General features: G+C 50.5%; 1 protein-coding gene across 1 annotated transcript in view; it reads left to right on the forward strand.

Moving 5' to 3' along the window:
* The window catches only part of LOC144511442 (uncharacterized), a 69,905-nt gene extending 53,404 nt beyond the window's left edge, over positions 1-16,501 (forward strand). The window contains exons 11-13 of the mRNA XM_078241800.1: positions 5,088-6,078; positions 9,100-9,192; positions 9,291-16,501. Coding sequence (XP_078097926.1) covers positions 5,088-6,078; positions 9,100-9,182 — 1,074 coding nt within the window. The 3' untranslated portion in view covers positions 9,183-9,192; positions 9,291-16,501. The remainder of the gene's footprint in view (positions 1-5,087; positions 6,079-9,099; positions 9,193-9,290) is intronic.
* Positions 16,502-16,750: the final 249 nt, after the last annotated feature.

A 16,750-nucleotide genomic window follows, 5' to 3' on the forward strand; every position in this document is an offset into this window, starting at 1 on the left:
GTTCAGGAATGGAGGAGCCTTTGCCTCAATTATACAGGGCTTTGGTCGATCACACCTGGAGTACTGTATGCAGTTTTGGTCATCCCCTTTTTTAAGGAGAGAAGTAGTTCGGAGAGGGGTCACTGGGCTGATTCCTGGGATGAAAGGGTTGTCTTGTGAGGGAACGATTGAGCAGGTTGGGCCCACACTCATTGGAGTTCAGAAGAATGAGAGGTGATCTTATTGAAACATACAAGATCCCAAGGGGGCTCGACAGGGTAGATGCTGAGAGGATATACCTTCCCTCATGGCGGAACTGAAAAACTAGGAGGCATAGCTGAAGGATAAAGGGTCTCCATTTAAGGCTGAGATGAAGAGGAATTCCTTCTCCGAGGGCCGTTAGTCTTTGGGATTGTCTTGCATACAAATTAGGAGCAGGAATGGACCATTTAGCCCCATGACCCTGCTGCATGGCTCAGTAAGATCATAGCTGATCTGATTGTGACCTCAACTCCCATTCCTGCCCAACCTCCCCCCGCCGGTAGCCTTTGACTTGCTTGTTAGTCAAAAATCTATCTACCTCGGCCTTCAAAATATTAAGTGACTGTATCTCCACTGCTGGGGAAGTCTGGGGAAGCGACCCTCTGAGAGAGAAAAAAGTTTCTCCTCATCTCCGTCTTAAGTGTGAGACTCCCTTATTTTTAAACTGTGTCCCCTAGTTGTAGTATTTCGCACAAGGGGGAAAACACCCTTTCAGCATCCACTCTGTCAAGTCCCCTCTTGTATGTTTCAATAAGATCGCCTCTCATTCTGAACTCCAATGGATACAGGACCAGTCTGCCCAGCCTTTTCTCATGATAAAAACACCCACCATCCCAAGAGAACCTTCTCTAAATTGCTTCTAAAAGCATTTATATCCTTTCTTAAATAAAGGGACCAAAACTGTACCCAGTGCTCCAGATGCAGCCTCCCCAATGCCCTGTACAACTATAGCAAAATATCCCTACTTTATATTCCATTTCCCTAAACAACATTCCATTAACCTTCCTAATAAGACCATCAGACATAGTAGCAGAATTAGACCACTCGGCCCATCGAGTCTGCTCCACCATTCAATCATGGTTGATACTTTTCTCATCCCCATTCTCCTGCCTTTTCCCCATAACCCCTGATCCTTTATTAATCAAGAGCCTATCTATCTCTGTCTTAAAGACACTCAATGACCTGGCCTCCACAGCCTTCTGCGGCAAAGAGTTCCACAGATTCGCCACTCTCTGGCTGAAGAAATTCCTCCTCATCTCTGTCTTAAAGGATCGTCCCTTTAGCCTGAGGTTGTGTCCTTTGGTTCTAGTTTTTCCCGCTAATGGAAACGGTCTCTCCATGCCCACTCTATCCAGGAATCGTTTGCTGTACCTGCACACTAAACTTTTTGTGATTCATGTGCCAGGACACCCAGATCCCTCTGTACCTCAGAGTTCTGCGATCTCTCCCCATTTAAATAATATGCTCCTTTCTTATTCTTCCTGCCAAAATGGACAACTTCACATTTTCCCACATGACACTTCACCTGCCAGAATTTTTGCCCACTCACTTAATCTATCTATATCCTTTTGCAGGCTCTTTATGTTCACTTCGCAACTTACTTACCTAACTTATCTTTGTATCGTCAGAAAGTTTAGCAACCATGCGTTTGCTCCCTACATCCAAACCATTGATATAAGTTGTAAATAATTGAGACCCCAGCACTGATCCCTGTGGCACTCCACTCGTCACATCTTTCCAACCCGAAAATGGCCCATTTATTTGTGGCTGACTAAAAGCGGGGTTTTTTAACGAGGTGGCAAAGATTCACTCGTGAAGTTAATGTCACTGGTACAAAAGACAACTTTATTAAAACCAGAGGCTAATGGGAGAAATTATCTCGATGGTCGCAGATACAGTTCAGTTCCCGGTTGGGGTCACTGGCGCAGTGGTTGGCACGGCTGCCTCTCAGCGCCAGGGACCCGGGTTTGATTCCCGGCCTCGGCTCACTGTCTGTGCGGAGTCTGCACGTTCTCCCCGTGTCTGTGTGGGTTTCCTCCGGGTGCTCTGGTTTCCTCCCACAGTCTGAAAGACGTGCTGGTTAGGTGCGTTGGGCATGCTAAATTCTCCCTCAGTGTACCCAAACAGGTGTCGAAGTGTGGCGGCTAGGGGATTTTCACAGTAACTTCATAGCAGTGTTAATGTAAGCCTACTTGTGACACTAATAAACTAAACTTTAAACTTTACAGAATACCCGGACCTCTCGGGCAAGTTTTGAAGTTATCAGTAAGAAGAATAAAGATAAAGAATCTTTATCAGATTCTCCGCCTTTCATTAGTTTAAAATTAATTTCATTTGGTATACACACACCAATACAAATCTCTGTCAAGTACCTCAACCAACCGCATCGTACCTGCCAGCATGATGGTATTTCATTCGTCCATAAAACCCGGACGTTAACTCGCTTCTTGGCTAAAGCTACTTCCCTGTTCCTTGGTTACGGTAGGCGCTACCGTAGGGGATGTTCCCACCGGCTCACTGCCAAGCTGAATAGACATGTGTTCCTGCGTCCGGGGACACACCTATTCCGTGTCTGGGCAGTGACTGAACCTATTCATTATTGTTGCAAAATGTGTTCCCTCGTAAGAACCTTCCAGATATGAGTTCTGCTGGCTAATGGGTTCCCAGGCCTTTGACTCTCAACTATTTACCTTTCCCACCATGCCTTTCGGTAACTTGCTTTGGCCAAAGTGAGCAACCACAGTAAAATACATTTTAAAATATCAACTTGTATGTTTTAATATTATAGTCACTTGTTTAATTTTCTTACTGTATTCACGTGTGTAAGCTATCCCCTTGTTTTAAGAATCATTTAACCCTTTACTGTTAGTTCTCAGTGTCTTGGGTATACTGTCTAAAAGCTAGGAGAATGTGTAAAATAATCGCTTTCACTGACCAATCCTCCCTCCTTTCTAAGATGCTACCCCTACACCATGAACTCTAATTTTGCATATTAAGCTTTCATGTGACACCTTGACCTTTAAGCTCCACTGTTCAACTTCACGTTCTCGCCTACCCCTGATGGCCTTTCACTCGCTTGCTTATCAAGAGTCTATCTATCTCTGTCTTAAAAATAGTCAATGGGCTGCATGGGTCCTCCTGCTCCTATGTTGCTATGTGTATATGTTTTTTTTTTGGGTGAGAGTTTAAGATTTCCACTCACATTTTTGTGACAAGGTGCTTCCTGACGTCACCCTTGAACAGCACTAATTATATGCCACCTTGTTCTGGGTGACTCCACCAGAGGAGATAGTTTTCCTCTATTATAGAATCCCTACAGTGCAGAAGGAGGCCCATCGAGCCTGCACCAGCAACAATCCCACCCAGGCCCTATCCCAGTAACCCTACATATTTACCCGGCTAACCCTCCTGAAACTAAGGGGCAATTTAGCACGGCCAATCCACCTAACCTGCACATCTTTGGATACTAAGGGGCAATTTAGCATGGCCAATCCACCTAATCTGCACATTTTAGGACACCAAGGGGCAAATTAGCATGGCCAATCCACCTAACCTGCACATCTTTGGAGTGTTGGAGGGAACTGGAGCACCCGGAGGAAACCCACGCAGACACGGGGAGAACGTGCAAATTCCTCACAGGCAGTCACCCGAGGCCGGAATTGAACCCGGGTCCCTGGCGCTGTGAGGCAGCAGTGCTAACCACTGTGCCACCATGCTGCCCATATATATACAACTATCAAAACCTTTAATCATCAAATGAGGAGCAAGTGCTTAGGAGACAGCAAGCTTGCGTCATTGAGCCTTCCTCATACTGCAGGGTTTTTTTAAGTTCCAGCAATTGTTTGGTCTCGCAAATCGATTGCATCATTTTGAAGTCTTGCAGCGTGTTTCTCACAGTGAAATGTTGTGACCTGTGTTGTTCGACTCCGCCTCCCTGTGCAAGAACACTTTATCCTGTGAGCCTAGATTGTCTGCGAATTACAATTCACCAGATCCCTGTCTTCCAGTCAGCCAGTGCCTCGAACAAGGGTGACACAGTGGTTAGCACTGCTGCCTCACAGCGCTAGAGACCCGGGTTCGATTCCGGCCTCGGGTCACTGTCTGTGTGGAGTCTGCACGTTCTCCCCGTATCTGCGTGGGTTTCCTCCGGGTACTCCGGTTTCCTCCCACACTCCAAAGATGTGTGGGTTAGGTGGATTGGCCATGCTAAATTGCCCCTTAGTGTCCTGAATGTGTTCCCCCCTTGGTGTCGGGGGAACTAGCAGGGTAAAAACGTGGGATTACGGGAATAGGGCCTGGGTGGGATTGATGACAGTGCAGACTTGATGGGCCGAATGGCCTCCTCCTGCACTTGTGGGCTCCATGATTCAATCTCTTGAATGAATGGGCGGCACGGTGGCACAGTGGTTAGCACGGCTGCCTCACAGCACCTGGGACCCGGTTTTGATTCCCTGCTTGGGTCACTGTGTGGAGTCTGCACGTTCTCCCCGTGTCTGCGTGGGTTTCCTCCGGGTGCTCTGGTTTCCTCCCACAATCTGAAAGACGTGCTGGTTTGTTGCATTGGCCGTGCTAAATTCTCCCTCTGTGTACGAACAGGCGCCGTAGTGTGGCGACTAGGGGATTTTCACAGCAACTCCATTGCAGTGTGAATGTGAGCCTACTTGTGACACTAATAAATAAACTTAAACTTGTCTCCATGCACTCGCCCTATCTCTAACCTCTTCCAGCCCTACAACCCTCTGAGATCTCTAAGAAACTCAATTCTGACCTCTTGCACATCCCCTGATTTAATCGTTCCACCATTGGCGGCTCTATATTCAGGGGCCAAGAGCCTTGGAATTCGCTCCCTAAACCCCTCTGCCCCTCTAACCTTCTCTCCTCCTTTAAGACATTCCTTAACACATAAGACCCAGCTTTTGGTCACTTGTCCTAATATCTCCTTATGTTGTGGTCCAATTTTGTCCTTCACTCTCATGTGGAAATCCTAATTGCATTTTACGATGTTGAAGGTGCTATCTAGGTTCAATCTGAAGTTGTAACCAACCACTGCCCCATTTATTCCCCAGGTGAAGAGTTTTATCGAAACTCAGAAAGCCCTCCTCACAGAGATCCAAAACGGTTGCAAGAGGAACTTCATCTTGGCCAAGGAGAAGGAGGAGAAGGACCAGAAGATGCAGCATTCTGCGTCGATGCCCGAGATCACCGTGACAGTGTGTGATAACAAGGAGGAGGCCCAGAGGAGCCAGGCTCGGCCAAAGGCAGAGGAAGCGTCAGACGAATCGGGAACTGGAGGAAGTGTACAGTCCGTACCGGGGAGTGCTGAAGGAACGGGCAGCCCTGGTGAACTGAGTGCCACATCCTCCTCCGGGGAAGGTAACGTGCAGCCGGCAGCACAGGGCGAGTCTGGAAGGAGTCCGAGGCAACCGAGCGTGGCCGGAACACCAAGCCCAGAAAACCAGCAGGCACTCCTGGAGAGCCTTTCTGGACAGGAGTCGGTCTCAGAGGGCGATGGGGGCAGCCAGGGAACTGTTGAAGAGTCGACACCGACTGCCTCTGAATTACCGTCCCCGGGGCTGGAGAGCCCCGTGTTTGTCAGCTCACCGATCGAGATCACGTCGAGAAGCAACGAGCGGCTCGTGTCCAGCCCGGGCAGGGGGCACAAAGTCTTCTTGGTGACCAGAGTAGAAAGCCCCCCCGAGAACCCCAACAACCAGGACCTGCGATGGCTGAACAAAGCACCGCAAAGCGGAAAGGGCGGGCTCCCCGCGAAGGAGGCAGAGTCCTCGCCGGAGCCTTTGCCTTGCTCGGTGTCAGACACTCCGACCTTGACTGTCTCAGGGGATAGCCCCCAATCCGGGAGTCCGTCAGACCCAGACCGGGGCGCAGATAACTCCGGTCACGACTTTGAGGCGGTCTGCGCTAAAGACTGCGATCATGCGATACGTGGGGCTGCCTTACCCAATGGACTGAAAGTGGAGCTTGTTCAGAGACTGCCTGAGTCAACACTGCTAACCGCAGGGAAGGATGGCAAAGCGGTGAGCTGCAGCGTTGAACACGGTGAGTGTGTGCGCATCCTCTGATACGTCATGTCTGACTCCTGGTAAATCAGGGCTAATGACCATCAATTTTATTAATAACATAGTGGTCCATTCACCACTCCTAAGCTGCAAGTACATCACCTTATACCCGCATCCACCACTTCACTAGACTGAAACTGAGACCCCTTGCATCACCTCTACACTATAATCCAATTTTCTTAGAGTCATAGAATCCCTTCAGTGCAGAAGGAGGCCATTCAGCCCATAAAGTCTTCACCGATTCTCCAACAGAGCATTCTGCCCAGAGTCTATCCCACATATTTACCCTCCTAACCTACATATCTTGGGGCACTAAGGGGCAATTTAGCATGGCCAATCCACCTAACCTGCACATCTTTGGACATTAAGGGGCAATTTAGTATGGCCAATCCACCTAACCTGCACATCTTTGGACACTAAGGGGCAATTTAGTATGGCCAATCCACCTAACCTGCACATCTTTGGACACTAAGGGGCAATTTAGCATGGCCAATCCATCTAACTTCCACACCTTTGGACTGTGGGAGAAAACTGGAGCACCCGGAGGAAAACCCATGCAGACACGAGGAGAATGTGCAAACTGCGCACAGACGGTGATCCAAGCCGGGAATCGAACCCGGGTCCCTGGCACCGTGAGGCAGCAGTGCTAACCACTGTACCACTACTTTTCACAAGACCTTGAAGTTATTTAGCTCTTTGCCTCCCTTTCACCTTTCAGGTACAATTCTCTGCATTTAGAAACATTAATCAGCCCCCTTGTTCAGAAATTTTTAATTGAAAAGACTTCTCCTGTAACTATTAAACTATAATTTTTTAATTAAAGGGGAGGCAGTGGCCTAGGGATATTATCGCTAGACTATTAATCCAGAAACTCAGCTAATGTTCTGGGGACCCGGGTTCGAATCCCGCCACGGCAGATGGTGGAATTTGAATTCAATAAAATATATCTGGAATTACGAATCTACTGATGACCGTGAAACCATTGTTGGAAAAACCCATCTGGTTCACTAATGTCCATTAGGGAAGGAAATCTGCCATCCTTACCCGGTCTGGCCCACATGTGCCACAGCATTGTACATAGAACATAGAACAGTACAGCACAGAACAGGCCCTTCGGCCCACGATGTTGTGCCGAGCTTTATCTGAAACCAAGATCAAGCTATCCCACTCCCTATCATCCTGGTGTGCTCCATGTGCCTATCCAATAACCGCACAGATGTTCCTAAAGTGTCTGACTCCACTATCACTGCAGGCAGTCCATTCCACACCCCAACCACTCTCTGCGTAAAGAACCTACCTCTGATATCCTTCCTATATCTCCCACCATGAACCCTATAGTTATGCCCCCTTGTAATAGCTCCATCCACCCGAGGAAATAGTCTTTGAACGTTCACTCTATCTATCCCCTTCATCATTTTATAAACCTCTATTAAGTCTCCCCTCAGCCTCCTCCGCTCCAGAGAGAACAGCCCTAGCTCCCTCAACCTTTCCTCATAAGACCTACCCTCCAAACCAGGCAGCATCCTGGTAAATCTCCTCTGCACTCTTTCCAGCGCTTCCACAGTGTAGTTGACTCTTAACTGCCCTCTGAACAAGGGAAACTAGGGATGGGCAATAAATGTTGGCCAGCCAGCGACGTCCGTGTCCCACGAATGAATAAACAAAAAATAATTTGCAGGATGTGGGCATCGTTGGCTCGGCCAGCATTTATGGGCCAGTCCTAATTACCCTTGAGACAGTGGTGCTAAACATCTGTCTTAAACTGCTGCAAGCCCCATGGCGTAGGTGCACCCACTGTGCTGTTAGGAAGGCAGTGCCAGGCTTTTTACCAAGGCAGATTACAATGTGCAATTGATTTTTCTCTGTTCAGCTAATTAGACAGAAGTCCAATTAACCTAGCAATGTTCATGTAAAATTCACTGAAGTTGAATATTAGTCTTCTCTCTCTCCCTCAGTTCCGTCCCCCCCAAGCCACATAGTTCCAAGAGACCTCAAGTTGAATTCCTGATGATATCTGCTAAATGAACCGATCTCAGTCACTGAGATGCTGCAAACGGCCTCCGTGTAACTGGACTCAGCTGAGATTCCCCCCACCCTGCCCTTTCCCGAGGTTAAAAAGCCTACCAGTGCTCATTGTGCACACACTCTCTCAAAGCAAGGGCATTGGAGTCGGGAGTTCAGAGGTTTCTCTTGGCTGTCAAACAGTTTCCGGGGACAAATCGGCACTCTCAGCAGAGGCGGGTGTTTTTTCTTCTTTTTAATGTCGAGAGGGCTAGAATACAAGAGCAGGGATGGACTTCTGAGGCTGTATAAGGCTCTGGTCAGACCCCATTTGGAGTATTGTGAGCAGTTTTGGGCCCCATATCCAAGGAAGGATGTGATGGCCTTGGAAAGGATCCGGAGGAGGTTCACAAGAATGATCCCTGGAACGAAGAGCTTGTCGTATGAGGAATGGTTGAGGACTCTGGGTCTGTACTCATTGGAGTTTAGAAGGATGAGGGGGAATCTTATTGAAACTTACAGGATACTGCGAGGCCTGCATAGAGTGGACGTGAAGATGTTTCCACTAGTAGGAGAAACTAGAACCAGAGGGCACAACCTCAGGCTAAAGGGGCGATCCTTTAAAACAGAGATGAGGAGGAATTTCTTCAGCCAGAGAGTGGTGAATCTGTGGAACTCTTTGCCGCAGAAGGCTGTGGAGGTCAGGTCATTGAGTGTCTTTAAGACAGAGATAGATAGGTTCTTGATTGATAAGGGGATCAGGGGTTATGGGGAAAAGGCAGGAGAATGGGAATGAGAAAAATATCAGCCATGATTGAATTGCGGAGCAGACTCGATGGGCCGAGTGGCCTAATTCTGCTCCTATTCCTTATGGTCTAAAGAAAAAGAATGTCAAGTAAGGACCATCGGGGTTCCTTTTAAATCCGTTTTTTCCGTCCGCCTCTTCTGACTAAGCCCCGACCTGCCCCGTTCTAATAATAGTTCTGGTTTGTTTTTGAAGAGTTTACATCTCCCAAAACTGAAAAGGAGCTGGAGGAATTATTGCTGGAAGCGAGTCAGGAGACATGTCGTGAAACGTCGTGAGAGTGAGCCAGTAAGTGTTTCCAAATCTTGTCCCTTGTTGCAGCCTTTGTCTCTTTGCCAATTATTATATCCGTATTAACTGAAATATTCATTTCTGTTGCTCTGCAGTGTCTTTCAGGTGCTGCTGAATGTACTGAGGCGGTCCTTGAAGATACCCCACCCACCCCACCCCCCTCCTTTCAGCACCAAACAAAAGATGTATTTTCCCTCTTGCCCTCTCCTCGCTGCTCTCTCCCCTTCAGTCGGAGCAGGGGCTGCTGGACTGTCCGCTGTAGATCCGCCTCACTCATCACCGCTCCATTCCATCTCGCCTCCGGTGGCCGGGGGGGGGCGGAAGGGTTTCTGTGACCCTGTTTCGGTTGGGGTACAAACCAAAGAAAGCGCCACCCAGGAGACGATAAGATTGCTTTTGGACCCTGTCGGATGGGGGTGGTGCCTCGCTGCTGGGGCAGAGACCCCCCCTCCCCACTTTTACACGAGCGACGCGTCTTGCGGGGAGGGTCACCATGTCTGGTGTTTAAAAAAGAGACTGTGAAAGTACTACTCATGCTATAGACTTTTGCCCTCCATAGTGCGTGCGTTGTGACAGTGCTGGGATTAACTCTTTATTTACCAGTAAACTGCGTGTAGAATTTCTCCTACCCCCTTTAGCATTTTTGCTCGCGACCTCGATCGCCAGTGAGAGGCCGGTCCAATATTCCAGAGAGCAGCCCGCACCCCCCTGACTCCTGGCTCCTGTCTGTCGTCCCTCACTGTGATCTCCCGCGATATTGAAAGGATGCTCGCTGACGACCGGTGGGGAGAAAAATCAGAAACGCTCAAAAAGATCGCTTTTCAGCCCTGGTACTGCTTTTGTGTTCTAGTTTGCCAGTGAGATTTTTTTTAAATTTTGGATTAGATGCTATTTATTTTTAGTCGTGATGTTTATTGATGTCGGGTAATTAAGCGTTGGCTGCGTGGAGATTGCCCAAGGAGCTGCGGTTCGAAAGCTGCTGCGGCGCCAACGCGACTTTTTGAGTTGAGCCTATTGCGGTTTGCGCCTATTGGGAAAGGTGTCAAAATGTCCCACTGGAACTACTTGGCTGCATCTAGGCATGACTGATGCTTGGCAACATGAGATTAACACTAATTTAACTAGCTGAATTCTTGTACATTCGATCAGTGACACTACTCAACTTCCCAACCATTTGATGAAAGTAGGTCAGTCCCCAGGGGGATTTCTTTTTTTAAGTTAATCTTCAAGGGATGGAAGATCGACAATGATGAAAGGTACTATTCCTCCTAATTAGCCCTCCGAAATGCCTAGCGGTATCTTGACAATTTGCAAAATCTTTTCCACGAGATACTTCTGCTTTCCCGGTTTGATCTCCACGGCTTTGTGGAAGCGATAGTTTATTTTATTTCGACACTCATCCCCCCCCCCCCCCCCCCCCCCCCCCACCATAAGAACAGAAGATACTGGGGGGAAAATCACCAACATCGGTCCACATTTTAAAATAGAGTCAGCAGATTGAGTTTCCTTTATGTCCCCTTCACTGACCAGCGGTGCGGACGCTGACCGACCACTGCAGACTCTGACCAGCCGGTGCAGACTCTGACCAACCGGTGCAGACGCTGACCGATCACTGCAGACTCTGACCAACCGGTGCAGACTCTGACCAACCGGTGCAGACGCTGACCAGCCGGCTGTTTTATTTCCAACATTTTCCAACATCTCCGCTTTATATTTTGCCATCCCCAATCCCTTAGTTTTCAAGGAGGCAAATAAAGCACCACCACCACAAGACTATGATAATGACGGACTTGTGCATTATCCCAATGCAGCTGCATTCCTGGAGAGGACAGTGGTCGGATCTGTGGGAATCTCCACAGATCAGGAGCAGTGCCGATCCTTAAAATTCCATTTAGCAATCTGTCTTAAATTTCCTCTCTCCCCCCCCCCGCCCCCCCGGCTAAATGAAAGCCCAAGAACTGAACATCGTCGTCAACAGGAGTAGGGAAGTCCTGTTTTTCTCTACTTGGGTAGAGTTGAGAGGGACAACAAGAAGGGACGGCTGGCTTTGATGTTGCCCAGAGCTGCCTTTGGTAGGAATCGCACTTCGACCATCTCTCTCTCTCTCTCCCCCCCCCTCCAAAGCTCACTGCGAAGCCAGAGCAGATTGCCTCACTTGGGACAGGGTAACTGAACTGAACAATAAGTGGTCTCGATTGTGCCCCCTGTTGACACAGGAATGAGTGGGGGAATGCGAGAAGACCATTTGAAGTTTCTCGAATTAATCCGAGGCAATCTTATCCGGCGCTCACTGGCACGTGGGGTTGGGGGGGGTTATCCCACCATGTTACCTCAGAATTCATTACTTTGTTGGGAGGGGGAACACTCCGAAATAATCCCAACCCAACATTTTTTTTTTTTGGGACGTTTTGAATCAATAACTCGCAGAAGATTGAAACGGTACAGCGATCAAATCGTCACCTTGTCTGGAGAGTGCAGAGGTTGTGGAACTGACTGAAGGTGGATTCTGTGGGGTACCGGTGGCGAGGTGGGGGGTGCTAGTCTGGATCAGGAGAGGGATATTCCCAATTCTACCTCCGTGTTTTCGCTTGCTGTGTCACTACTCCCTTACACAGCGAGAGGTTTGATAGCCCCTGGAGGAAGCAGTGAGGAAAGATTACTGATGATAGAAAGACGCGAGTTCTGCTGGAACACAAAATGGAATAATTTTTTGTTTTAAAGACTCATCATACAAAACGAAATGTGCGTTCAAGGGTTTCAGAAGTTGCGTGGGTCCCACTCGGCATCAACTCATTTCAGGCTCTTGGTCAACTCCGAAATGGGAATTGTCTTTTTTGGGATCCTCGAGACGGCAGTGCCAGCGTGCATCCGTTGTGTCTGTGCATCTTAATCTCCTCTGCGGCTCGGATGGCTGGAGTTCATGTAGGGAACCGTCCTATCCTGACTTCTTACCCCCTGGATGGGATGGCTGTGTATTCTGAAACCACCACCTGAAGGTTGGAAGATTTTCCTGCGCTGGTCGGCTTCCCCGTGACTGTCTCGTGACGGCCAGTGAAATCTTCCGAGGTGGAAGCCTTGGCCACCGGGGCCACCCCAGAGATGGCCAGTGTGTTATTGGGAAACCCGAGGAGTTTGAGGCTGCCCCCTGGCACCGCACTGGGATGCGGGTTGCCCAAGTCACTGATTCCACGGCTAGACATTGCCAGGGTTGTCCGTCCCAAACACTAGGCGATGTTGCGCGGGCTTTAGCGAAATCGCAGGAAGGGGGATGAAGGTACAAGCTGACTGACTGCCTCGAAGACTTACAGGCATTGTGACATGCAACCCAACGGTACGAAAGTGGCGTGTAACCTTTGGCTCCCACCACCCCAACCTCACTTGAGCTGTGGCCAGTGCGTTAAGAGTTTGCGGTATCGGAAGAACGCGAGGATGGAAATGAGGAGCATGGGGCAGAGCTTAAAAGTGTGCAAATAAGTGCTCGTTTTGTAAGCGATTATTTATAAAACCCATTTAGTGGGAAGAGCGGGCGGGAGTGTGGAGAGGGGGTGAGGGCGTGTACCCATGACTAATCCAAATTAAGCGGGAGTCTGGCATTAGCCCAAAGGAGCAGAGTGCCAGAATCCAGAGGTTCTCTCTTTTAAAAAAAAGTGCAATAAATGTTTCAGGGCAGTTGTATCAAGATGTTACTGCATGCAAGTTACAGCAGGATGTGTATAAATTGATACTGTAACTTCCTGACGCGGAGTATCCGACGTATAGTCTAACACTATGTATAGAGATAGCGTGAACCAGTATCGCTGGGCTGTTCACGTTTCGTTTCCCCGATTGTTTTCTCCAGTCCCAAGAATTTTGTTGTGATGATAATTGTGTTTTTTTTTTGCTGTCTCTGTTTGTTGTGACAACTCTTGTACACTTTGTCTGTCTTAGAGATGTGGGTTCAGGCTGTGTGCGCCCTGCCAAAAAATGGGCTGGGGTTAGCTGTGCGTGGTTTGGGGGGGTGGGGGGGGGGGGCGGGGGGAGGCTAATGGGTAGGTGTGTCCATCCTGGCATCTGTCATGGGCTAACTGGAGTTGGGCGGTGATTCCTCTTCATTTCAGTTGGGTCTCGTTATTTATCGTCTTGCCGGAAAGGGTCAAAGGGCGGGTTGACCACTTGGCACCCTCTCGTGGGGCGAGGCAGCCCGTACTGGTCTCTGGTGCCCAAAGCCCGCTCGTTCAAGGACCCCAAACAAGCCCAAAAATTCATTCAAAAACCAGAACCGAGTGTTGTTATCACAGCTCTGGGGGGGGTGAGACGCCACACCTGAAGAAGTCAAGTGCTGGGTAAACACAGTGGCTTTCCAACGGCTTTACCACAGCTGAGAATAGAAGCGTAGAAAATGGGTGCAGGAGGAGGCCGTTCGGCCCTTCGAGCCTGCCCCCCACCCTTCGATACGATCGTGGCTGATCAAGCACTTTCGGTATCCCGCTCCCACTTTCCCTCCACACCCCTGGATCCCTTTTTAATGAGTTGATAACCCGGATGGATAACGCGGACTGCTGTCCGTTTTGGTGGCCCCTGCTTTGACAGGGAGCAAGCTCCGAGGTCTGCTTTCCGTTTCAGAAACTGGCACGCTAAGAAACTGTGCAACAGATCCAAACCCAGTACCTCTGGGTCTCTCCTCACTATTCCTATTTATTTACCGCTCTCTCTCTCTGTAGAGAGAGAGGGCTCCGCCACTCCCCATTCTCTCTTCACAATCCCGGGAGACTCTTGTGACTGGGCAAACGTAACTAATGTAGATGCTAATGATACAAGGGAGACAGCAAGCTTGTCCTCGAAGTGAACCAAGCAGCCTTTAGTTCGAAGAGAAGCATTTTTTTGGGGGGAAGGAGGTAGAGAGGCTGATTTATTCTGTGGCTATGCTGCTAGAGTTTGGACCCCATGTTTCGATCTGCCTTTTTAAAAAAACTTAATATTGAAATCCCAACAGGTAAGCGGACTGCACCGCTTGCCGTTCTGCTGTACAAGGTCAGGAATATCTGGGGCAGCCAGAAGGTGTCACGGATCAGTTTGAACGCCCTGCCTGGGTGCAGAAATATCATGATGTGGAGATGCCGGCGTTGGACTGGGGTAAACACAGTAAGAAGTTTAACAACCACCAGGTTAAAGTCCAGCGGGTTTATTTGGTAGCAAAAGCCACACAAGGTTTCGGAGTCTCTCTGAAAGCTTGTGTGGCTTTTGTTACCAAATAAACCTGTTGGACTTTAACCTGGTGTTGTTAAACTTCTTACTGTGCAGAAATATCAGCCAGGGTTGCCCATTTCTGACCCCCCCCCCCCCCCCCCCCAGGAGGGTGGGCTGGGGAGGACGTGATTGAGAGGTGCCCTCTCCTGCTCTGGGCCACTCTGCCGAATGCCCAGCCTGGCGGCACAGTGGGTTAGCACTGCCGCCTCACAGCGCCAGGGACCCGGGTTCAAATGCGGCCTCGGGGTCACTGTCTGTGCAGAGTCTGCGCGTTCTCCCCGCGTCTGCGTGGGTTTCCTCCGGGTGCTCCGGTTTCCTCCCACACTCCACATAGATGTGAGAGTTAGGTGGATTGGCCGTGCTAAATTGCCCCTCAGTGTCAGGGGGAACTAGCGAGGGTAAACACATGGGGTTTATGGGGATGGGATTGTGGTTGGTGCAGACTCGATGGGCCGAATGGTCCTTTAGGGATTCTATGAATGACCCCGAGAGGTGGTCACGAAGCTGGATGGCAATCGGAAGGGTGGGGGGGAGAGAATTAGGACCCATAACACAGAAGTTTGCTTGCTGGCTGTTGAGGTTTTATTTATTTTCAATGTGGGGCTGAGCGAACAGCGGCTGCTTGTTTCCAGAAGCGAGAGAGACAAAGCCGTAAGCACGGTGAATAGGGCCGCCACTGAAATGAGCAGGAGGAAGATGTAACACGGGAAACTATATCGAGATTTCTAAACTGCCCAGTGGTTGTAATCACAACATCAGTAAACACTCTAAAACGAGAATGGGAGCCTGGGAGAAGACCACAGATTTTATTGCGAGCTCGAACAATGATGACTTTTTGCCAGGATTGGTGTGGGATATAGGATGGTGAGGGGGGAGGTGGGGGGAAGGAAGGGAGCAAATGTCCATGGCGTGGCAGTTGGTGATTTCTGATAACACTGCTTTTAAATGACTGTTATAACATGTGGGAATTATTGAGTGAAGAGGATAATCCTCCCCGTCTGAGGAGTGCGTCAGATGTAAAGCAGCGGCCAGCAGATTCTGAGCAGAGATGGTTGTTTCCACCCCTCCCCCCCCCCCAATCTTTTCTACTGTGCAACGCAGTTACAGTATCCTGAGCAACAGGCAACTCCGACTTCACCCACCTATTCCCGATCCCCTCCGCCATTGATCAAACCAGCGGGAGGTTCGTGTGAACCAGTTCCCAGTTGAAATGACCCCGTGCTATGTCAGCGATCTCCTTGCACGCTCTTGTAGCAATGCTCGCTGAGTGGAGGTTTCTCCAGGTGTTGCAGAGTGAGGAATGTGATGTGATTCACTCTCCCCGTGGACCAGTGGGTATGAGTGTGGGTTTGTGGGGTGCATTGATTCCACAGTTTCAATCATTTGCCCAAGAGCAGAGGACCGACAGTAACTTAGAATTCAGCCCCCTCCCTCCCTCCCTCCCGGGTTGGACCTACATCACAAACCAAGTTAAAATACTCTACTTTTCTCCACTAGGCTGATGTCTGTTGGCTGACTGCTCTCCCTCTCTCTCTCTCCCCTCTTCTCTTTGTCCTCCCCCTCTCCACCCCCCCCCCCCCCCCCCCCCCGCCCCCATCTCTGAAACTTCTCTCTCCTCCCCCTCTCTGCCCTCCCCCTCTCTGCCCTCCCCCTCTCTGCCCTCCCCTCTCTGCCCTCCCGCTCTCTGCCCTCCCGCTCTCTGCCCTCCCGCTCTCTGCCCTCCCGCTCTCTGCCCTCCCGCTCTCTGCCCTCCCGCTCTCTGCCCTCCCGCTCTCTGCCCTCCCCCTCTCTGCCTCTCTGCCCTCCCCCTCTCTGCCCTCCCCCTCTCTGCCCTCCCCCTCTCTGCCCTCCCCCTCTCTGCCCTCCCCCTCTCTGCCCTCCCCCTCTCTGCCCTCCCCCTCTCTGCCCTCCCCCTCTCTGCCCTCCCCCTCTCTGCCCTCCCCCTCTCTGCCCTCCCCCTCTCTGCCCTCCCCCTCTCTGCCCTCCCCCTCTCTGCCCTCCCCCTCTCTGCCCTCCCCCTCTCTGCCCTCCCCCTCTCTGCCCTCCCCCTCTCTGCCCTCCCCCTCTCTGCCCTCCCGCCCCTCTCTGTCCCCCCTCTCGGCTCTCCCTCCCCTCTCGGCTCTCCTCCCCCTCTCGGCTCTCCTCCCCCTCTCGGCTCTCCTCCCCCTCTCGGCTCTCCTCCCCCTCTCGGCTCTCCTCCCCCTCTCTGCCCTCCTCCCCCTCTCTGCCCTCCTCCCCCCTCTCTGCCCTCCTCCCCCCTCTCTGCCCTCCTCCCCCCTCTCTGCCCTCCTCCCCCCTCTCTGCCCTCCTCCCCCCTCTCTGCCCTCCT

This window comes from Mustelus asterias, chromosome 24 (assembly GCF_964213995.1).
Source record: "Mustelus asterias chromosome 24, sMusAst1.hap1.1, whole genome shotgun sequence".
Taxonomy (NCBI): domain Eukaryota; kingdom Metazoa; phylum Chordata; class Chondrichthyes; order Carcharhiniformes; family Triakidae; genus Mustelus; species Mustelus asterias.